Below are 23084 nucleotides of genomic sequence, written 5' to 3' on the forward strand. Positions count from 1 at the left end.
GGACCATCTGGGCTGGGAGGGGTTAATTCAGAACAAACATTAACTGGGAGCTGTTATGCTAGTATTAAATAATATGCTTTACTGTTTCCATTTTACAATACATAGTACAAGTGTATCTCTATACTATATAATATAAAGGATTCTTAGCTGTCCCTCCTGTCCCCTGTCAGTTCTCCGACTCAAGGCAGAGGGCTCCAAGTTTAGTCTACCTCTCCCTCTCCAAGACCTTTGTCTCTATAATCTCTATTTGCCCTCCAATTTCCTCTTCTAAGGGTACCGCTGTCTTAGGTACTTTTCTATTGCTGTAACAAAGCACAATGACCAAGACAACTTATAAAAGAAAGCATTTGAGGCTCACAATTCCAGAAGGTAGTATTGTCTGTGACCATCATGGCAGGGAGCAGGGATTGTGTGGAACAGTAGTACGGAGTTTACATCTGATCTACAAGCACAAGACAGACACTGAGAACCATGTGGGGGGTTTCTTTTGGTGTTGGTTAGTTTGAGACAGGGTACCTCCACCTGGAACTTGCTGTCCCTTGAATTCACCAAAAAGACCAGACTGGCCTCAAATGGTTAGCGATCTACTTGCCTCTGCTTCTCATGTGCTGGATTAAATGTGTGTACCACTATGTCCAGCTTTGGTGTGGGGTTTTCAAACCACAAAGCTCATCCCTAGTAATATATCTTCTCCAAGGCTATACCTACTAATCCTTCCTTATCAGCTCCACCAACAGAGGACCAAGTATTCAAATATATGGACCTATGAGAGCCATTCTCATTCAAACCACCACAGATAACCTTAGAATCATTGGCTATCTACCTACCTCTAATCTACCACCATATTCTTAGCTTGATGAACCACCTGGTATTTCGGAAGGCTAACTCAAAGGAAGGTAGTATGAGTTGCAGATGGGCAGGAGTGTTGGAGAACACCTTCAGTCCACCATCTGTACAGCTCTCCATCTTGTCCAAGGCTATACCTACAAGTCACCATCTTGTAGCAGATCTCTTTATCTTGAGGTTCCATTGTCCATGTCTACAGGGGACAACCACTTTCACAAATGAGTCCTATTTCCTCCTACCCTTCTGCCCAGGTCTCTTGCTAGAAAGGTTTTGCAGGCAGGAAGAAGAGTCTGGGCTGCTCTTCCAGATTTGATGAAAGGCCTCTTGAATTCTATATTTGCAGAGCTGTTTTTTGTTTTGCTTTGTGGGAGCCAGGGTCTCCTGCACACCAGGCGATCACTCTGCCATGGATCCATATCCACCTGTTTAAGGCGGTTCTGGCTTTCTACAGGCCCAGCACATCAGACATGCTAAGGTGAAGGCCACACGTGATGGCACATGCCTGTAATCCCAGTACTTTAGAAGCTGAAGCAAGACGATGGTCACACCGGGCATGGTGGCACATGCCTTTAATCCCAGCACTTGGGAGGCGGAGGCAGGCAGATTTCTGAGTTCAAGGCCAGCCTGGTTTACAAAGTGAGTTCCAGGACAGCCAGGATTATACAGAGAAACCCTGTCTCAAAAAACCAAAAAAAAAAAAAAAAAAGATGATGGCCACAAGTTTGAGACCAGGCTGGGTAACAGTAGTGAATTCTAGGCCAGCCAGTGATACTTGGTGAACCATTGTCTCTAAAAATACAAAAACAATCAAAACACAACAAAAGAAGAGCTCAGGGAGTCTCAAGGGCTCAGAAGTAGCAGTTCTGGGGTCCTTTGGGTCTCATGCCTTCCCAGCAAAGCTTCACAGTTTGGGGCTTTTCACTGCTGGGGAGGAAAGCAGAGAGAGGACATCTAGGGGGCTTCCTGACCAGCTCAGCAGGGCATCAGGGTCCAGATGTGAGCGTTGCAGGGGATTTGAACAGGATGTTTGAGAGGGAGAGTAAAAGCACAGAAAGAGAGGAAGGCGGCAGTTTCACTGGGGTAGTTGTGCAGAGAGAACAAGCCAGACACAGATGAAGACAGAACGAGCCAGGGGATGAGAAGGAGACAGATTAGAACAGATTGCCAAAGTTATTATGAGGTCAAGCAGAGACATTCAGGAGAGGAACCAGAAAGAGAAACCAGATTGAATCAGTCAGCTTGGAAAGCAGTTTGAGCCAGAACTGCTGAGTTGAACGGGCAGTTAGAGTTCAGAAAGAACAAGAAAGGGTGAGCTTATTCACCAAGACGTCTCAGAGGGTGAAAACATTCAAAGCCCAGATATATGGAGGCCAGAAGCTTCCAGGACCAGATTAGCAGATTGAGACCATAATCCTTCTGGACAATTGGATGGGCAAATAAAAAGTACTTTTACATCTGTGACTGGAGTAGTAAGGCAAAAGACCATATTCTGTCAAGAATCTGGAAGTTTGCGGGGAGGCTAACAGGCAGAGCCACCTGTCGCAGAAAAACGCCATCCTTGTGGAAAAGGATGTCCCAGTAGTGACTACACATCTCCCTCATGATGACTGTAGTAGCTGTCATCTCTGTTGCTTGTGTTTGATAGGACCAAAGTTTTTCAACCAGAAGATAGAGACAATGCTAAGACATTTTCTACAAAAGATCTGGCCTCATTCATTGTGTTTGAAGGAGATGTGGGGATTGGAGTTCTCTGAGGATAATGGGGTAGACTTCCTGGTGCTTATAGGATTTTACTGATTGGTCCAGAGACTCTGTGGGAAGAGTTTCCGAATTCGTTGGGTTTTAGGATCAAACTCTGAGTGACAGAACATGCAGCCAGAGTCCACCCCTGCGCTCAGGTCTATTTTCAGTTTCCAGCAGAATCCTCCCAAGGATTTCAGAGTACCTCTGCCCCCCAGGATTTCCCAGTATGAAGTAAAGACACTATTAGGCAATAAAAACACTCATAACTTACTGATGATTATCATAACTCTGCTAGCAAATAAATACACAGATGTCTATTAACCATAGTTAACACCTCATAACATTCCTGTTACTGATGGGATATGTACGTAAGTGTTCCCCCCCCCCAAAAAAAAAAAACCCAAAACTAGGATCTTGGTGATGTTGTAGCCTTCCCAGTTGTTTGAATTTTACTCTAATGTTTATGCAATAAAATCCCCTAGTGGCAGAGTTTCTAGAACTTGTGCCTGTTGTAAACTGGTGAATAACTGTGTATCAAATCTAAGGTGTGGGGTTTGCTCATCAAAGTTTCTCCTCAGAAAAGAGGAGACTGTATCATTTTTGAAGGCTGCTTTATTATCATAATTATGCAGAGGCTCCTCGGGTACCTTATTTAGATCAGAGTGTGTTCAAGTGCGTGTGCGCGCGCGCGCACGCGCATGTGTGTGTGTGTGTGTGTGTGTGTGTGTGTGTGCTGTTAGGAGTGTTACAATGCCATGTTTTGCAATTTCATTGACAGACGTGTGTATGAACGAGCCTTAACTACTACTACCACTGTTTGGAATTTGATAGACTGATCTTTCCCACTCGGTTACTTTCTTTTAAAATTATTTTAGCCATTTTTTTTGCCTTCTATAAAATTCAGAATAATACTTTGTATATCAGGCTGAGGTTTTGCTAGAAATTGCACTCAATCTGTCTGCACTTAACCTGGAAGGAGCTGGCATCTTTACTGTGTTCCATTTCCCATATAATGAACAGACTACGCTACCACGTTTATTTAGATCTTTCTTGATTTTTTTCAACAACATTTTCTAGTTTTCTGCTCATGAAACCTGTGTACGTTAAACAAATACATGCTTCTTTTATTTGGACATTCTAAGTGGTATTCTAAATTTTATGTTTAGATGATCACTGCCAGTATACAGTCATATGACTAATTTTGTATGTTAGTCTCATATCCTGAAACTTACCAAACTCAAGTTAACCTAGAAGTTATAAAAAAAAAAAGTGTACATTCTTCAATATTTTTTACATAGACAACTGCCACTGGCAAATGGAGACATTCTTTTACTGGGGTACAAATGATAACGAGAATTCAGTAATCACGAGTAAGAGCACGTGAGCTCCAGGCATGATGATGCATGTACGTGTTAGGTGAGCTCCAGGCATGGTGATGCATGTTTGTAATCGTAGCATTTGTGAGGTAGAGGCAAAAGACCAGGAGTTCCAGGCTATACTCTGCTACTGGGGAGTTAGAGGCCAGCCTGGACTACATGAAACCCTGTCACAGAACAGAACAGAGCAGAGTAGAACAGAACCGAACCAAACTAAACCAAAGCAAGAGACTAGACAGTTCTATGGCATTGTAAAAGCCAACAGAGCTGCTGAGCCGTTAGCTGGTTCAGCCATTGTTTTAGCTCTTTGTTGCTCTTTTGGAATCTATAATCAGATCTTTGTTCTAAGGATTCATCCCCTCATCCTGGTTATAGGTGCTCTCTTGGCATAGGTCCAGAACCCACGGCGGTGGGGGCGTGTCCTGCTCAGTCTCTCTCGCTCTGGGTCTGACGGCCCCGCGGCTCCTCCAGGACGCGTGGGGCGCTGTGGTTCCCGCGTGCCGCGGCGGCGCTCTTTCTCTGCCTCCTTAGCCAGGGGCTTTCGGGACTTCGGCGGAAAGATGGCGGCGCCCATGGACTGTCTTGAGTCCCTGGAGGGTGAAGGCGACGCGGGGCGTAGGGCGTCCGGGGTGGAGGTGGCGCTTCCCTCGGACCCCGCGGCTCCCGCCCCGCTGTGCCCACACGGTGCGTCGGTGTCTGCGCCCAGCCTTGCCGGCGGCGCCAATGGGGAGGCTCGGGCTGGATGCTCGGCGGGCTCTTCCCACCCCCTCTTCCTTACCTTGTGTGATGCGTGAATAACACCCGGTTTCAGAAAGCGATTGTCACTCTATTTAGTAAAGCCCTAGAGAGGTCCTGGCTGCTGGAGCTTTGTCTCCAGAGCTGTCAGCCTCTCGGCTTTGGGGGACAGGTTAGGGAGTAAGCAGAACGTAGAATGCACGGGGCTGATGGCTTCTTCCCGCTGACAAGTTCTTAGCAGAGTTTAATTGGTTGAATTAATGGATTTTTATTGTTTTGAAGTTAGAATGAACAACACAAAACCCGGGAAGCCTAATTCAATTTACCTCTTGCCGCTTTCCAACTGTAAAGCTCAGGGTTTCACTGCAAATGGTAAAGGCAAACCTTGCAGTTCTCCGGGCTTCCCCCTTTGTTTTAGTCAAGTTTGTTCTTTTAAGCCTACTTTCATCATGGACCCGAGCTGCTGACTTTTGTCATGTAGACAGAAAGTATTTTCTTCCCCGTAGAGAGCAGTTTTAAAAAGTATTTCTAATATTCAAATGCATCAGTGTTGCAACTGAAGAAAATAAGATTTATCAAAGAGGATAGTACATTGAATTATAAATTATGTGTAATGCCTAAGTAAATTTTCTTTAAGGCAGAGACACTTGGTGTAGACGACTGCTTGATACTTACTTTCTCTTCCTGTTCTGGAACTAGGGCCCACTCTTCTCTTTGTAAAAGTGAACCAAGGGAAGGAAGAAACACGAAAGTTTTATGCCTGCTCAGCCTGTAGAGATAGAAAAGACTGTAACTTTTTTCAATGGGAAGATGAAAAGGTACGGTAACATATTGGCTAGTTTTACTGAGAATGAACCAGGAAACATGATGTTTAAGCATTATATAAAATGATTTCTTTATTTTAATGCATTGGTATTTTTATTTTTATTTTTATTTTTTTTTGAGACATTGTTTCTCAGGGTAGCCCTGGCTGCCCTGGAACTGACTCTGTAGACCAGGCTGGCCTGCTTTTGCCCCCTGAGTCCTAGGATTATAAGTGTGTGCCATCACTGCCCAGCTTGTTTTAATTATGTGTATATGTGTGTGCGCCTATTTATAGGTTTGTACACATGAGCACAAGTACCCGTGGATATCAGAAGAGGTCCTCTGATCCCCTGGAACTGCAGTTACAGGCAGTATAAACCTTCTGATATGGGTGTTTTAAGTAGAGTTGGGCCTTAAGGTAGTATTTGATCTCAACTACTGAACCATCTCTCTCACCCCAAGATAAAAGAAGGGATGAAAATTTCATGCTTTGGATTTTGTTTTTAAATTCTGGACATTAAAGTTAATACTTAACTCTGAACTTTGATACAGATGTGTTACTGTCTCAAAAGAAAATTAGATCCCTATAAGATTTGATGTGTTAGTATTGGGTAGTCAACTTAATGTTTCTTAACTTCAATTTTGTAATTTATTTAATGTTTTTTTTTTTTGTTTTGGTTTTTCGTTTGTTTGGTTTGTTTTTTTGAGACAGGGTTCCTCTGTATAGCCCTGGCTGTCCTGGAACTCGCTCTGTAGACCAGGCTGGCCTCGAACTCAGAAATCTGCCTATCTCTGCCTCCCGAGTGCTGGGATTAAAGGCGTGTGCCACCACGCCCGGCTTATTTATTGGTTTCTTTTGGTTTGTTTTTTGTTAGTTTTTGGTATTTTACTGTGTAGCTCTGGCTGCCCTAGGTTACTATGTAGACCAGATTGGATTCAAACTCACAGAGCTCCACCTGCCTCGGCCTCCCGAGTGTGCCATTACTCCTTGCAACTTTTACTTTGTAATGAGAATATTGAAAAACGACAGTTGTTTATTTCACAAGCGTTCTAGAGATTGGGAAGTTCTAGATAAAGAGGGAGTGATATTGATGGTGTGTTCTGCCCTTCTGATAAGTAAACAAACAAACAAACAAATGTTTGTTCTGTCTTTCAGTTGTCAGAAGCTAGACTTGCTGCCCGAGAAATTCATAATCAAAGATGCCAGCCTCCTCTATCCCGAGCACAGTGCATAGAAAGGTATTAGTATGATGCCTTCTTTTCTTTATTGTTTTGTCAGCGATGTTGCTTTTTAAACCTACTTTCATTTATCTATTTATTTATTTTTACACTTTCCATTTTAATCATTTGCAAGTATACAACTCACTGGTATTGATTTTATTCATGATCTGTGCAGCTGTTACTTCTGTGTCCTAAACATTTTTATCACATCAAAAAAAAAAATCAGAAAATTTTCACAATGAAGTAATAACTCTTTATTTTACTTACTCTAAACCTTGGTGACCTCTTTGTGGCTGTGAATTTGATTACTTATATATTATTCATTATTCATATATTATTTGTTCTTTTTTTTTTTTTTTTCTTCTTCAAGACAGGGTTTCCCTGTGTAGCCCTGGCTGTCCTGGAACTCACTCTGTAGACCAGGCTGGCCTTGAACTCAGAAATCCNCCTGCCTCTGCCTCCCAAGTGCTGGGGTTAAGGGCATGCGTCACCACTGCCTGGCTTTATTTGTTCTTGATATCTATGATTTTTACATTTTAGTATGTTTCCAAGGTCCATCCATGTTCTTTATGAGTATTATGCCTTCATGTATGTCTGTGTAATATATTTGTACCTTGTACCTATGGAGGCCAGAAAAGGGCATTGGATCCCATGAAACTGGAATTAGAGATTATTGTAAGCCACCACATTCATGCTAGGAATGGACCCAGGTCCATTAGAAGAGCAGTATCTGTTCTTAACGGATGAGCCATCTTTCCAGCCCCTTGTTTGTTTGTTTGTTTGTTTGTTTTAACTAGGATATCACTATATAGCTCTGGCTGGACTTGATCTCACAATCCTTGTGTTTTCTGCCTCTCTAGTGTAACAGTATAGGTAAAATCTTTTTTAAGATGTAAACATCTTAAAACCCAGGGTTATTAAAATGTTATTGGATGTACTAGAATCCGTAGATGTAGTTCCCTAGGAAACTGGTGACAAAAGTTCATGTCAGGCCTGGCCCTTGGGCATGTGCTCCATGTGCTGGACGAAGCTGTCAAAGAAACGGATCCTCCCCACCCCCACCCCTCTGGTTGTCAGTTTGCTGATGACAGGTTTTCTCTTATGGTGCCTCCTCCTGCTCCCTGGGCATCAGCATTCAGCACTGTGAGGCCTTATTCTGGCCGTGTGAAGAGGCGTTCGGGGCTTGTCTTGCCTGAGGCTAGCCGTGGCTGTGAACACCTTTAATCTCAGCACTGGGAGTCAAGGTGGCCACTCTCTGTGAGTCTCAGGCCAGCCAGAGCTAAGTAGAGAGGGATCCTGCCTCAAACAAACCAACAAGCCCCACCCAAAGCACTGTGAGTGAATAAGTAAATAAACCTCTTGCCTGGGCTGTCTTCAGACTTTGATGCTGTGCTAGAGGATGCTTTTCTAAATATAACGGGATGGCCTCTTCGCTTAGTACTGAACTAGAGAGCTCTGTTTCCTGTACAGGAGTTCAGTCTACAATGAGAAAGGTTGAGAAGGGAGTGGGTGTGAGTGAGCACTCCTGTGAGGAGATGCTTTAGCCGAGGTGACAGTCAGTCCTGCCAAGATGGCCAGCTTGCCCAGGAAGTGGCGGCTGGGAGCAGTGAAGCAATTTGAAGGTCACGCTGTTAAAGTGACTGAACTGTGACTCATGCTTTCTGCCTCTCTGGTTCAAAGGATCGTTTTAGATGTGAAAGCAGATAGTAATTAGTGATCTATAATAATTTACTGTATGTAGACAGGAGATAAAGATATGTCAGGATGTGGTTATCATAACTGTTTGAAACAGAATATTGATGGTTTGGGAAATAGAAACTCATGGCGCATGCTTCCGGCCCTGCGGCCCCTCCCCTCTGCACAGATAGGATTTGCCCCTGCCCTTTTCCCTCTGTTAAGTGTGAGAGTTCAGTGGCTCCATGGAACTGAACTGTAGCTGTGGGTTTTTCCAACCTGGCCACTTTGTTCCCTGAAATAACGACTCAAACTTAATATTTCATGAATAAATGCCCAGCTCTGTTCTCAACTAGCTTGTAACTCAATAATCCAGTTTATTCTAATCTAAGCATGCCACATGGCTGGTTACCTTCTCAGAGTTTGGGGCGAGTCTCTTCATCTGACTCCCAAAATTCCTCTATGTCTCTCTCTCTGTCTCTCTCTCTCGGAACTCCCATCTCCTATTTCCTCCTTGAACTCATTGGCAATAGGCCTTTTATTGATAGGTGAGTGCTTCTACACAGTGCAGAAGAGTTTCTGTCTATACTGGACCACTCTGTGGGTAGAAAGAAAGGTTTATTGGGGATCAGTCTGCCATGGCTATTTTGGGGGTAGAGGAAGAGGGAAGAGCAAAATGGTGGCAACACAAGAGGACTTTATGATACTTAGCAGGATGGGGTCTTTGGGCTGATTGACCAGGACTTGACCAGATGCCTTTGCCCAAGGTAGCTAGCCTTTAGGGGCAGATTAATAGGGTAGTTTAAGGGATATGCCTAGTAAACAGAAACCCATCTTTAGCCCTATTTCCTCAATAACAATCCTTCTATTTAACCCATCAAAGTTCTTCTATTTAGGACATTGTCACCAGCATAGCCATTTTGGAGAGGCATGTTGACATTGACACTAAAGTTTGCTTCTTTTCTTGGAGTTGTAGTCATACTGTGTACTTAGTTTTGTACTCTATCTCTGTTGCCATTTTTATTTGATAAGTGTGTTTTCATGTCACATAAGGATATTGGTGATTTGGTTAGAATCTAACTGAGAATAGCTCAGTGATCCTTTTCTCTGCATAATAAACTTTAGTCTTGAAGTGGAGTTTTCTTCTGTCTCCATGCTGCCAGAGTGTGGGAGTTATTTTTCACGCATGCCTCATGTATTCAAGGCAGGCACCCACCATTTAACTACGTTTCCAGACCTGATAAAGAATATTATTTATTTTTCTATTTATTTTGGTTTTTCAAGGCAGGCTTTCTCTGTGTAATAGCCCTGACTGACTTGGAACTTGCTTGGTAGATCAGGCTGGACTTGAACTCACTTAGATCCACCTGCCTCTGCCTCCCGAGTGCTGGGATTAAGGAGTGCACCTCTAAACCTGACTGATAAAGAATGTTTTTAAGTCTATTTTTAGATTTATTTTCTTTTATGTGTGTATTTTACCTGCATGTGTGTATATTCATCATCTGTGTCCCTAATGCCAAAGGAGGCCAGAAGAAAGTATTAGATCTTTGGGAACTAGAGTTATGGATGGTTGTGAGCCATCATTTCAGTACTGGGAGCCAAACTCTGATCCTCTATAACAACAAGTGTCCTTAACCTTGAGCCATCTCTCCAGCCCCTGTTAAATAATTCTTTAAATGTATAATTAATATATAAAACTGACTAAAATATAATGTATTGAATTTCCAAAAGGCTATATTATGGGATGGGGGAAGAGCAGTAACTTCCTCTGCCTTACGCAGATCTCTTGAGTATGTTTTCATAAAATTATCTTCAACATCATAAATCGTGTATGACCCCTAACCTTAGGTTTTATTTCCAGAAACATCCATCCTTCCAATCGTTTGTTCCTACAGCAGGTATTTGTTGAGAGTTCAAAGAAAACATAAATCCTAGCATTGGAGCCAATGCATGTGTGTATACATACAAACACCTATAGGTACAGAGATATAAGGTATGAAGAACACGTTGACCTTCAGCTGAATTCTTTGGTAAGGTTTATGTGCTCAGGAAAGTGAGAACGTTATTGCTGACTTGTGCATTAGCTGATGTGTACCCTGTAAAGATGTGGACTCTTAACAGGTTTGGGGAATTCACAGAAGCTGAATTGATTTCACGGCATTGCTTTCTGGCTGGTGCTCCTACTTTCTGTTATCTGCTGTGTAGAGGGAAAGTTCTAGGTAGGCTATTCTTCTAAACTTTACCTTAAGATAAATCATGTCGAGGTCAAGTCGAAGCTCAGTGGATTACCTGTTCCCTTAACATAACATTATGTTGAGACTAGGAGTTCCTCGTGTGGGAATGAACCTGAGAATGGTACATCCTTGAGATTGTTTTCAGTTATCATTCTTGTAATTGTTTTCTAATTTGGGTGATTTAATTATGTCAACTCATCAATAAATTAGCTTACTAGAGAACTGTATTACAAGTATAAATTGTATTAAAACTTGCTATCTAGTCTAGGAGACCCTTCTACCGTTTTTTGTTGTTTGTTTGTTTGTTTTTTAGAGAAGGTTTTGGTATGTAGTCTGGGCCAGCCTTGAACTTGCAGCCTTCCCGGCTCAACCTCCCAAATTCTGAGGTCCTACACATGAACCATGATTCCCAGCTGGCTTGGCTTGTTCTGAAACTGTTAGAAAAGAATGATGGCAGTGAGATTAATAGATCTTCGTTACCCAGTTTTCATTATGGGCCTGGGAATGTTGCACAGATTTCTAGTTTATGGAGCAGGATTCGATAAGCATTTTTTTCCTAACATGGTCTTTGAATTGTGTTATATTTCATAGATGCTCAGCTGACAGATTTACATTTTGTGCCTCAGATTTGCTTTTCCTCACAGTTTTTAGCTGCCTGTTATGCTTTAAAATGTGTTAATATTCTATTATATGGGGTGCCTCCATCCTTATTGTGACCTATGAAGTCTGAGGGGAAGATAAATTTGAATGTGGAGATCAGTGTTAATTTATGTGCATCCAGATAATTTTGTTTGGTTGATATTTCATTTGGTTATGTTTTTTTTTTTTTCCAGAACTCATTTAAACTTAGATTTTCAAGGTCTGCTGTTAGACAAATGCCATAAACATAATTTGTGTACTCCAGGAAAGGCAAATGGAACATCAAACGGAGATCAATAAAAATGACATTTCAAAATGCTAGCCTGCAATTTGTGAATCACGCTGAGCCATGCAGCAGAATGAGATTTCCTCTCCCCAAGGGCACGTGCCGTAACTGGGAGGCAGGAGCTGGGGAGTCTGAGCGCTTCCGGCTCCCATTCCTTCTTCCCTCAAACTCCAAAAACCTGTCTGCAGACTAAATTTAAAGCAGCATAGGTGAGTGATGAGGTTGTGCTCATGAGATATGGGATGAGTGTAACATCTCGGTTTATCTTCCATCAAGAAAAGCTTAATGAGCTGGAGCCGTGGCCAGGGCCCTCTGCTGAGCAGTCTGCAAGGCCCTGAAGGAAAGAAGGAAGCCATTAGGTTAGACAGTAGCGTTCTTTTCCCCTTTTGGTATTGGTCACTTTTAGGTGGATGAGTTGTCCTGCCTGCCCACTGTTGCTTTCTGTATTAGTTGCTTTTCTGTTGTTGGGATAAAACACCACAGCCAAAGCAAGTTTATATAAGAAAGCCTTTAATTGGGCTTGTGTTCCAGAGAGTTAGAGTCCATGATAGCAGACCCAAGAAATGGTGGCAGGAACAGCCAAGAGTTCACATCTTGAACCACAAACTGGAAGTAGAGGGTACTCACTGGCATGAGTCTTTGGAAACCTCAAAGCTGGCCCCCAGTAACATACTTCTTCCAGCAAGGCCACACCTAGCCCTCCCCAAGCAGCTACCAACTGGGTACCAAGTATCAGTTACCTGAGGCTTATGGAGGACATCCCTCTTAAACCACCACACTCACCTCCCTACAGATTTCATGGTTTCTGCCTGCAGCTGGCTGTGCCTCTGTGTGACAGGTCGTCTGATTGAGCTTCATGTGCTTTATCTGCATGTGGGACAGTTTTACACTTCCTCTTGCCATGGTGAAATATTCTGACAAAAGCATCCTAGAGGAGAAAGGGCTTATTTTTGGCTCCCGGCCTGAGAGTGTGGTGTATTTTGGCAAGAATGTCCTGGTGGCAAGGGCTTGAGACAGCTGGTCACTTAAGTCTGTAGTCAGGAAACAGCACTCTGTTAGCCTCCTTTTATGCCGTGCAGGACACAAGCCCAGGGAAAGTGTTGCCCTTTATCTGGGCAGCTTTCCCCACCTCAGTTAACCAAATCAGGGTAACCCTTCTCAGCCCTGTGTGGAGGCTTGTTTGCAGATTCTGTCAAGTTAGATCGCCGCTAACCTTGTTTCTTAGGTCTTATAAAACCTGTGTTTGTTGTGGCTGGCAAGTGTGTTCATCTCCAGGACCGAATGTGCCCATTGGCTGTGTGGTAGTATGCCTCTATACTTCATGGCAGACAGCTCTTCATAGGGATCAGTAGTGTGCAGAACTGACTTAAATACATGATGGCACTGGGAACTGGGGCCATGCTTTCCTATGAGCATACGGTTGAGCTGGACCTCTGCTGAGAAGCAGTTATTCATCCATCCTCAGTAGCATGGATGCTAAGATAAAGTGTGAAAATCCATGCTCTTGGAAGGGATGGCGTCGTGGTCTTGATTTTGCTTTGATCCAGACAAGATGCAAACCCTACGATAATGAGGTTGAGATACTCTAAGTAGTGAAGGCAGGCACTTCCTGCAGGTCCTTCCTCCAGAACCCATTCCAGTCCAAACTCACACACTCACACAGCTGAGGTTCAGATTCCAGTTTGGCACAAACCAGTGGTTTCTATAGTCACAGTGCAAATTCTCTGTCCTGTCTCTTGCTAGTGTGGAGTGCTTGGGAGGGCACAAACTTCACGATCAACTGGTGTGCCCCTGCCCCAAATTCCCATCCTCTTGCAGCTCAATATTCACTCTCCATTCTGATACATGGTCTCAGCCAGGAAGCAGACTGTAACTATCTACTAGGTTTGTAGGTAAGTGGGTGCCACCTGCTAGGGAAGACCCCAGGGCCCACTGCCTCTTGCTATCTGTGGTCTGGTAAATAGAAGTCTAAGCACTTCTGGCATTGGGAATGAGTCTCCTGTATTTTATTCTCACAGCAAAGTGTCCCGTTTTTGTTCTGTCATAACAGTTCTGCTTGCCCTGGGTTTGGTGTCCATCTACTTTTTCTTCTCTTTTGTTCTCTTTATATATAGTTTACATTTTCTCCCGTTGGGAGGTGGTGATTTTTCTTTTCTATTTTTCCGTCACCTTTGAAACGTTCTTACATGTATGATATGTGCATGTAAGTGCAGTTGCATGTGGCCGCAGCCCAGCTGTAGAGGTTGAGGACGATCCTTGGGATTCAAACCTCCCATCACTGTGGTTTTGTGAGTCCTGGGGATTGAACTCAAGTCCTCAGGGCTTTCTCGGCAGTGCTTTGCCTGTTCAGTCATCTTGCTGGTCCTCCTTTGTAACTTACGCCATGTATAACCTTCTCTCCGACCTTCATCCATGTAAAACGAGAAATGACTGTCCATTCTTTCTTATGTTTTATCACTTTCATTGTAGTTGAAGTTTTGTTCTTTAGATTGATTATCTTTGATGCTTTTGAATATGTCTTAGAGTTCTTTTACTTGACTTTCTTAGTTTGGGGTTATGTATGTGGTCCTACATGCTATCCCAGTGCAAAACCTCCCCTCCCCCACTGGCTCCCACAGTCTCTCCCCTTATGTCCCTTCTTGCATTGTGCTGTAGTCCCCCTTTGTTCTGATTCTGTGGAGAGGTTCAGCATCCATAATAGCCCGCTGGCACGACTTTCTGTATGCATCTTTCTGGCTGAGAGTCAAAGCACTTTCTATTTTGAAGCAAAAGTCTTTTATTTAAAAGTTTCACATAAGGATCTGCATGTGGCTACTCTGTTATTCCATTTATCTTACATGTCTAGGGTAGGCAGACTCCTGGAGACTAGAGGTAGATTAGTGGTGGCTGAGGCTGGCGTAGGGAAATGAGGAGCACCTGCCCATGGCACAAGGTTTTTGTGGTGATAAAAAATGATCTGGAATTAGGTTGTGGCAATGTAACACAACCTTGTCAACGCCCTACCCACCAGTAGCTTGCACACAGCAACCTGTGAATATTACGCCATGCAAATTACATTTCGATTTGAAAGCTGTGTCTGAGGCAGTAGAAGGAGATAGTCCCGAGAAGGCCCGCCAGGAGTTACAGTCGACTCTTTTGGATGATTTCTTTCACATTTAAAGATTTATTTATTTATGTATTTTATGTATATGGGTACTTTGCCAGCATGTACATCTGCACACCAGAAGACGACATCTGACAGTTGTGAGCTGCCACGTGGGTGCTGGCAATTTGAGTCGGAAGCTTCAGAAGGGCAGTGAATGCTTTTAACCACTGAGCCATCTCTCTCCAGCCCTGTTGATGTTACCTTCCTCCTCCTTTTCGTGTACAGTAAGGCAGATACCGTTAGTTATTCCCTTTTTTATGGTATTAAGATTGCTTCGAACTTAGGGCGAAAGCATTGAGTCTTTGCTCAGTAAATGTCAGCCTTGAGTTGAGGTTCCTTAGCTAAGCTTTATAGATAAGGCCGTGGACGTTTGCTCCTGTTTGGTTTGTAAGGGATCTGCCTGCCTCCAGCCCACAGCCAGTCCTCACTGCTAGAGTTGAGAGCATGTGCAGCTCTGTACGGCTTTTCACATGGGTGCTGGGGATTTGAACCAGGTCCTCATGCTGGCTGAGTGTGCTCTTGCCTATTGAGCCTCTCTACAGCTCTTGGGGCCGATTTCCCACATTCCTGAGACAGGTCCTTCCAGTGTGCTGACCCCAGGATTTGTATACATGAGGTTTCCTGCTCTGGTTTTGGTACACATCTCTTCTGGGGTCACGTGGATTCTTGAGTCATGATCTATGTCCTCCTTCCAGGTGATGCACGGCCAGTTGCCCAGTCCCTCTGCTCCCTCCGCTCATGGAAGTGATCCACACATAATACTCAGTGGGGAGAGCAAGCTGTGGTCCGGCATCAGTGCTGCTGACGGCTGCTGGTCCTCCCACTGTGGCTTGGGGCCTTCCTTGCTGCCCTTACTGTGTGTCACTGTGAAGTTTCCTCTCTCTTTCTTTATAGTCATACATAAAGCTGTCAGAGGAGCACTTACCATGGGACTCGAGATGTTTCAGTTGCAGACAGGCAGCTGGTTTCTTGCTCTAACAGTCTAGAATATTTGTCACTGCCTTGGGGCCTTTGAAGGGAAACTACTTAGAAGTTCCACTGTTCTCTGGATTCTTCTTTACAGCTTCTACCATACAGCTCCTGACATTAGCTGGGCTGAACCTGTTGACTTGCCAGACTGGCAATCCTTAGTACAGTGCCATGTGTCATGCAGACATTCACACACCTCTGTCTGTCCTCAGTGGGCTCATTTCTTTTCCTTTTGTGTTCCTCTCTGATTTTGTAACTGGTGTCTCATATATAAAAGTCACCAGCCTTTAAGGCAGTGGTTCTTGACCTTCCAAATGCTGTGACCCATTATACAGTTCCTCGTGTTGTGGTGACCCCCAATCATAAAATTATTTTCATTCCTATTTCATAATTGTAGTTTCGCTTGTTACGAATTGTAATGTAATCTGATATGCACATGGTCTTAGGCGACCCCTGTGAAAGAATCATTTGACCCCCAAAGGGGTTGCGACCCACAGGTTGAGAATCACTGCTTTAAGACCTGATAAGTGTATTTTCTTTCTTCAATAATCTTTAGTAAGGTACAAAAAGGAAAAACTGAGCTGTAGTGACGCTGAAATCAGATTTGAAATCAAACAAATGAGGTCTCCAATATCATCCCCATCTCTGCTTTTAAGACGTATTACTATGTAGCCCAGGCTGGCCTGGACCTCATCCTCCTGTTCCAGTTTATGGGTACGAGGTTGCAGACATGTGCTGTCTGCCACTCTTAGCTTGATAGTCTTTTTAAAGGCTTTTGGTACTGGCCTGCTGGCTAGGGGAGGGGGAGCTGCCAGCCGCTGTCAGTACTGCTAAGAACAGAGAACGCTGGAGGAACATCTTTCCTTTTAAGAGGTAATTTTTCTTGCTAAATATGTCATAAGAACTTGAAGAATGATCTTGATTTCTCGCTTTAAAATGACTGCCAACTGAGCCAGACTGTTTAACGTGTCAAAGTTAGAGCACATGGATTTGTCGATAAATTTAAATGTGCTAGTAGTTGCCATTACTACTAAATTGTTTGAGTAATATATTATATTCACATTTTAAATGGATATTGATCTTCATTCAGTGACTAAATTGGAGCATCTCAATTCTTATGAAATTGCTGACTCTTTTCCACTTTGTAGGTATACAGCCAGACATAAATTCTCGCCAACATTCCATAGACCCTTCTCATTTCTGCTTCTTTAGGCACTACCTTTTGGGAAGTAAGAGTACTTGGTGGATACTAAAAATAGCAAAAGTCTATTGTTTTTTTTAAAAAAACAAAAAAGTTAAAACACACTCCCGCGTCTTCTGTTGTATCTTGAAGGTACCTGAGTTTCATTCAGTTGCCCTTGGCTCAAAGAAAGTTCTGTCAAAGTTGCCAGCAGTTGCTGTTACCTGCAGACTGGAGGGAGCATGGCACGCATCAGCTGATGGCTGACATTTCCACCGCCCAGCTTGGAAGGCCCAGTCAGCTGCTCTACCCACTGGAGAACAAGAAGACACATGCCCAGTACCTGTTCGCTGATAGGAGCTGCCAGTTCCTGGCAGGCCTCCTTGCTACCCTCGGATTCAGAAGAGTGCTGTGTGTAGGAGCACCAAGGTACGGTCCTCTTAAAAAGTTCTCTCCCCCCCCCCCCCCCCCCCCCGCACCCTTCTACGCTTACGTGCATTTTTACGAAGCAGTCATACTGTGTGCAGAGTGAGGAGTGAGGCTCTAGCACAAGAGGACGTGGAAACCATGTCCCCCTCAAATGGTTGCTTTCTGATCCGAGATTGGAAGTTTTATGTTAGATTTCTCTCTTAAGTTCTGTTCTTAAAAAAAAAAAAACAGTCTGCAAAACTAAGGTGAGCCGGATTCTCTGCAGTGTTTCCCTGCAACGCGTTCTGTTTGCTGCCTGTCTGTGGCATTTGTAGTTTCTTATTTAATTGGCTTTCATTACTTGTTTCAGGCTCCACGAGCAGATCAGGCTAACAGCGCCAGATGAGAGGTCCGGCATGAGGAGCCTTTTATTGGATATTGACTTTCGGTAGGTTTATAACATCACATTCGTTCTCTCATTTCTTCCTGTGTTCTTCTCTTCTGAACTGTTCCTAACCTGTCACACGCTTTAAGAGTAGTAGATTAGATTCCTACTAAATGTACTTTTTCTCATGAATTAATGCTTCCAGGGAAGTGGAACTGCCTCATTGGGATTTTGTTTCATCTTCAAATCTTGGTTATTCGATAGGACGTTCTAAAAACACCATCTTTCCAGCTGATTTGCACTTCCCAGGTGCAGCCAGAAGTGGAGAGAGTACAGCCGGAAGTGGAGGGGGTACAGCCATGCAATAGACAGGTCTTGGGCTGAGAGTTGGAAAGTAGGTATATTTGTGGGAGGTAGCTATGTGTGGGAACTGCAGGACACTTTTCATATTGGGATGCATCTGCAGTGTGACTTGTAGTGTACAAGGAACAAACTCCATCCACTGCCTGAGTGTGCAGACTGAAATGTTCCTCAGCCTCTGTAATGGTTTGAAGACTATTATCCTGGGCAATTTTTACATGTCATTGACTATACTGAAGGATCAGACTTTGTGTCTTTCGTTTAGATCTGTTTGCAAAGTGTTGCAGTATTTGTATGAGACATTAAATATGCTTTTTTCCCCTGGAAATAAGTCGGGGTTAGAGAAGTTATTTTATGTGATTAAGTGTTTTACCTACATGTTATATGGATACTACATGTGTGCCTGATGCCCTTGGAGATCAGAAGAGGGCATTGAATCCCCTGGAACTGGAGTTAAGGATGGTTGTAAGCCACCATGTGGGTGCTGGGAACTGAACCTGGTCTGTCAAGTGTTCTTAAACACTGATAGCCCCAAAGCAGATTTTTAAAGAGTAAAATGTCACACAGGACAACGCAGCCTAGTGGCTGGGAAAATATTGCCGAGGTAAAGAGTGGGGAGTGGGAGGGTTTGCAAGCACAAGGACCCAAGTTCCTGTCAGAGGTGAGCATGCCGGGAATGAACTGTTCACCCTGGCTCTGTGAGGTGGAGATGAGAGCATCACTAGGGCTCACTGGCCAGCCAGCCTCACTGGAAACGTGAGCTCCAGGTTCAGGAAGAGATTGGATCTCCAAAATAAAGTGGAGAAATGATTGAGGGAGATTGCCAGTGTTAACCTCTGACGTCCTCACACACCCACATAACCGTCACCTCCAAAAGTATAGACCTTACACTGTATACTGTCTACAGCATGCAGCTCCTAGCTCTTTCCTCCACGTTCTCAGCCATTATGAGCCACTTATCCCTGTTGACAGAACTCGTCTGTGTTCAACAGGAGTGATCCTTCCCAACGTGATAATGTAGATTTCTTTTATAAAGATTTACATAAAATTACATGTTTGTGTGGGGCGTGTGCATGTGTGTGCAGGTGCCCTCAGAGGCTCAAAGAGGGCATCAGATCCCTCAGAGCTGGAGTCAGGTGGTTGTGAGCCACTTGATGTGAGTCCTGGGAACTGTACTTGGGTCTTCTGCAAGAGCAATATGTGCTCAGAACTGCTGAGCCATCTCTCCAACCCTCTGCTGTATTTTTAAAATTGAGTTGTAATTATTGCCAGTTTGAAGTGTGTGTTTCCTTGATTTTGAGTCTGTGTTCAATAGGTTGTGTAGAGATACCACTGTTTACTACTGGTTTAATTGGGGGGGGGGTTGATACAGAGTCTCACTATGGCCTTGAACATGTGATTTACCGATCAAGTGCTGGGATTCCGGGTGTGAGCCACTGTGCTTGTGTTAGAGCATTCCTGTCACACAGAAAAGAAACATCACGATCACCGTCCCTGATAGCCACTTCTGGCCTCATGGGTTGGCCTCTTCTGGACATTGATATAAATGGACCCATTTCATATGTGACCTTGTGTCTGGCTTCTCTTAGTTACCATGGTGTTGTCAGGAGCTTATACATATAGCATATAATAACATTTCCCTTCTTTGTGACTGTTTAGTATAGATACATCAATTACTTTTTAAAATTCTATATTCCTTTGTTTCCTAAAGTATTACTATCAATAACGATACATTGTTTTATATGTAGAAGTTTTGCTTTGGGATTCTTGTCATGTATTAAACAGTCCCTAGTATTTTGTTTGTTTGTTTGTTTTTTTTGAGTTCTTAGCATGTGTCAGGCCCTGTATAACTCACTTCCCATAATAGCCTTAAATAATAGGTGCTGCAATCATTTTTATTTTCCAGATGGAAAAACTGAGGTACAAAGATGTGAAGTAACTTAGCCAGAACCATAGCTTGTTAGTGAGCAAGCCAGAATTGAAAGCCAGGCAGTCTTAGCTCCAAGTGGAAATACTTATCATGCTGCACATGAACCAGTCTTAGGCACTCCCCCCTCTTTGCTAGCCCCCACCCCCACCCTCTGTTCCTCCTCCTGGTTCATGTGAACTAGTAACTTTTGCCAAGTGAATTATATATTCATAACAAGGCACCCCTATTGGTTGCAAGTATTTTCTTATTATCCCAGCAATCTGTTCATTTGAAAACATTTCTTGTTTCATATTACTGGAGTCCATGACACCGATAGCTTTGTCCCAGTCACTGTCTGGGCCTCACACCATGGTGTTAGACTAGCACCTCTCTGTGTATTGCCTTTTATCATCCAATGTGGCTTTAACTTCCTTGGTACTGCTGGTGGACTTTGGTGGAAGCTGAGTTAAGCTACCTCACCCACCCCTACTTACCTAGCAGCAGAAAGAGGTTGTCTTTCCTGGGAGCCTTGGCAGCAGAGCTCCAGAGTGCTTTGTTTAGCTTGATGAACTTACGAGACAGAGCCAATGCCCATTCTAGAAGCCGCCACCATGGGCAGCCCCTGGCAAGGCAGATGGAGTGTGCTCGTCTAGGATGGAAACTTGACTGGGAAGCGGGGCTAGAGGTGCTAGAGAGAAGAGGCTACTGTCTGTAAGACAAACCAGTGGGGCTCCTTCCTGTGTCCCAGCAGGACTTCCTGGAGCTTACATTGTTGTAAGGTGACTCTGACTTTGTCCCAGAGAAGCTTCTTTGAAGGTAGCTGTGGATGGTTCAGGCAGAAGGGAACTGGAAATTTCACATGTATCTCCTCAAGAACTTTTCGGGATCTCAAGGATCTCAGGTTTGGTTTGTAAAGGAAAGGTTTGTAAAAGCCACCCAGATTTTTGGCTTTTCCAATCTTTTAACAAACAAACAAACAAAAAAATCCATTTAAACATTTTAAAAAATAGGTTCCCCGCTTTCCTGTATTTCAGGTGTGTAGCCCTGGCTGTCCTGGAACTCACTCTGTAGACCAGGCTGGCCTCGAACTCAGAAATCCACCTGCCTCTGCCTCCCGAGTGCTGGGATTAAAGGCGTGCGCCACCACGCCCGGCTGGTGTGTTTCTTTTTTAATTGAGAGGTATTTCACACATACCAGTGTTCCCAGGTATGTTCCTAAGATCGTAGCACCACCTCACTGTATAATTTCAGGACATTTTTTTTTTTATCACCTTTGAAAAGAAACATTTTCCCAGTGAGCATTTGCTTTTTGCTCCCAGCCTTTGCCCACTGCTTTCTGACTTCCTTGTGAGTTGCCTGTTCCAGTATTTCTGTACCTGGGTTAGATCAGACAGCCTCTCAAGGCCCATCCATGCGGGAGCGTGCACCAGTCGCCTGTTTTGCATGGGTGAGTGATATCCCAAAGTGTGGATTATGGCTTATTTTATTCATACTGTATTTCCTCCAGTGGCCTATGTGTTAAAGGCTTGCTTCCCAGTGTCCCCCAGTTGTGGGGTAGTAGAACCTTTAGGTTAGTTGGGGTCTAATGGGAGGCCCTTGGGGGAGAGTATGCACTTGGAAGGTCGTTTTATAGGTCTCATTGGTAGCCTGGTCCCACAGAAGCCTGGCCTACTGGCTATCATTAGGATGGCCTGTCAGTTAAGAGGCTGAGGCAGGAGGATTGCCACAAGTTCAAGGAACTCTAGTTTGTTTTTGCCCTGTAAAAGGCCTGTCTAAGGTTGTCCAAGTACCTCAACAGCGTGTTCTCTGTTTGTGGCCTATAGATAGTGGGGGCTGAGTGATGTGAAGATAACATTTGCTACGATGGTTTCTGTGTGCTCTAATTTTAGCATGAAAGATGTGAGACTCTATTTGGCAAACTATTATCCAAATAAAGTTAGAGCAAAAAATGAATTTCTTAGGTTCATTTATGAAGTAATTTTATTCAGCTCCTGATTACATTTCCTGTGGAAGAGCGTGCTTCACACTTGGTGACTGACTCTCATTTAAAGAGAATGAATGGCCAAATTAAGCGAGTGTCCTTTTGAGCAGTTTTCAAGTGCATGCTTTCCTGATTGGTTTTGTTTGCCTTGTTCAGTGGAGAGAATAATTCTTTGTGGCCAATTTCATTTTAAGAGGGCAATGTTGGGTGGTTTTTTTAAAAATATAATTTAAAATATGAATAATTATGTTCCCTTGTTTGTGTTTGATGGAAACTTAGAGCTGAAACCTTGGCCTTTCCCCTCTCTGGCCCTGTACACTGCTGCCCATAATGCTTGGACAGGTGTGCTGTGCTGGAGTTTATGTAAATCAAATTCTCTTTTTAACTATTAAAAGGGACTTTGCCTTTGTCAAACAATGAAGAAAAAGAGAATAAATTTAAGGAGGATTGTCTTTTCCTTTTTTAAAAGGCAGAACATCCTCAAATGATAATATTCGTCAACAACTGCCTGCACCAATTTTGATTTAAAAACAGGAAAGTAGGGCACAGTGGTCTATACATAAAACCCTGTCACTTAGGGCCTGAAGCAGGAGGACCACTGTTCAAGGCTAGCCTGGGCTACAAGTGAGTTCCAGGGTAGCCTGAGTTAAAATAATGTCACCTTGTCTTAGAAGATAAAAACAAATAAACAGCAAACAAGACCCTTGAAGTTGGGGGTGTAGAGACCTTGAAATTTAATTAGATTTGTTTATTCACTGATGGTCATTATCATGCCCCTGCAGTTTAGGAATGGCTGTTAAGCTCAATATATGGTTTAACTGTTCCTAAGGTACCCAAACCTTTATTTACTTCTTCAGTATAAGTTACCACTGTATAAGATGGGCAGAGATTGCCGACCTCCCCTTAAATATCGTGAAGGAATGGTGAACAGTTGTTCTTCCCTCTCTGCAGAGCAAGAAGCAACGGGTTTAGAGCATGATGGTGACTAAAGACATCATTTCCTAGTATTGGTGGCACTGGGATGTAAGCCTTTATGACTAAGTAGATTAAAATAAAGGCACACTTGAATATGTGCTGTGTAGCTGCCACTTTGTCCGTGAGGTCCAAGGAAACTGAATCTCAGAAAGGCTGACTGGCCGGGCGTGGTGGCGCACGCCTTTAATCCCAGCACTCAGGAGGCAGAGGCAGG

At 43.6% G+C, this 23084-nt stretch overlaps 1 protein-coding gene across 2 annotated transcripts in view; it reads left to right on the forward strand.

Moving 5' to 3' along the window:
* Window positions 1–4503: 4503 nt before the first annotated feature.
* The window catches only part of Zcchc4 (zinc finger CCHC-type containing 4), a 40213-nt gene continuing 21632 nt past the window's right edge, over window positions 4504–23084 (forward strand). The window contains exons 1-5 of one of the 2 annotated variants that reach the window (XM_021211003.1): window positions 4504–4649; window positions 5400–5518; window positions 6661–6743; window positions 17006–17281; window positions 17631–17708. In XM_021211003.1, coding sequence (XP_021066662.1) covers window positions 4526–4649; window positions 5400–5518; window positions 6661–6743; window positions 17006–17281; window positions 17631–17708 — 680 coding nt within the window. In that variant the 5' untranslated portion in view covers window positions 4504–4525. The remainder of the gene's footprint in view (window positions 4650–5399; window positions 5519–6660; window positions 6744–17005; window positions 17282–17630; window positions 17709–23084) is intronic. The other variant, XM_029545214.1, reaches the window with a different exon arrangement.

Source organism: Mus pahari, chromosome 13 (assembly GCF_900095145.1).
Source record: "Mus pahari chromosome 13, PAHARI_EIJ_v1.1, whole genome shotgun sequence".
Lineage (NCBI taxonomy): Eukaryota > Metazoa > Chordata > Mammalia > Rodentia > Muridae > Mus > Mus pahari.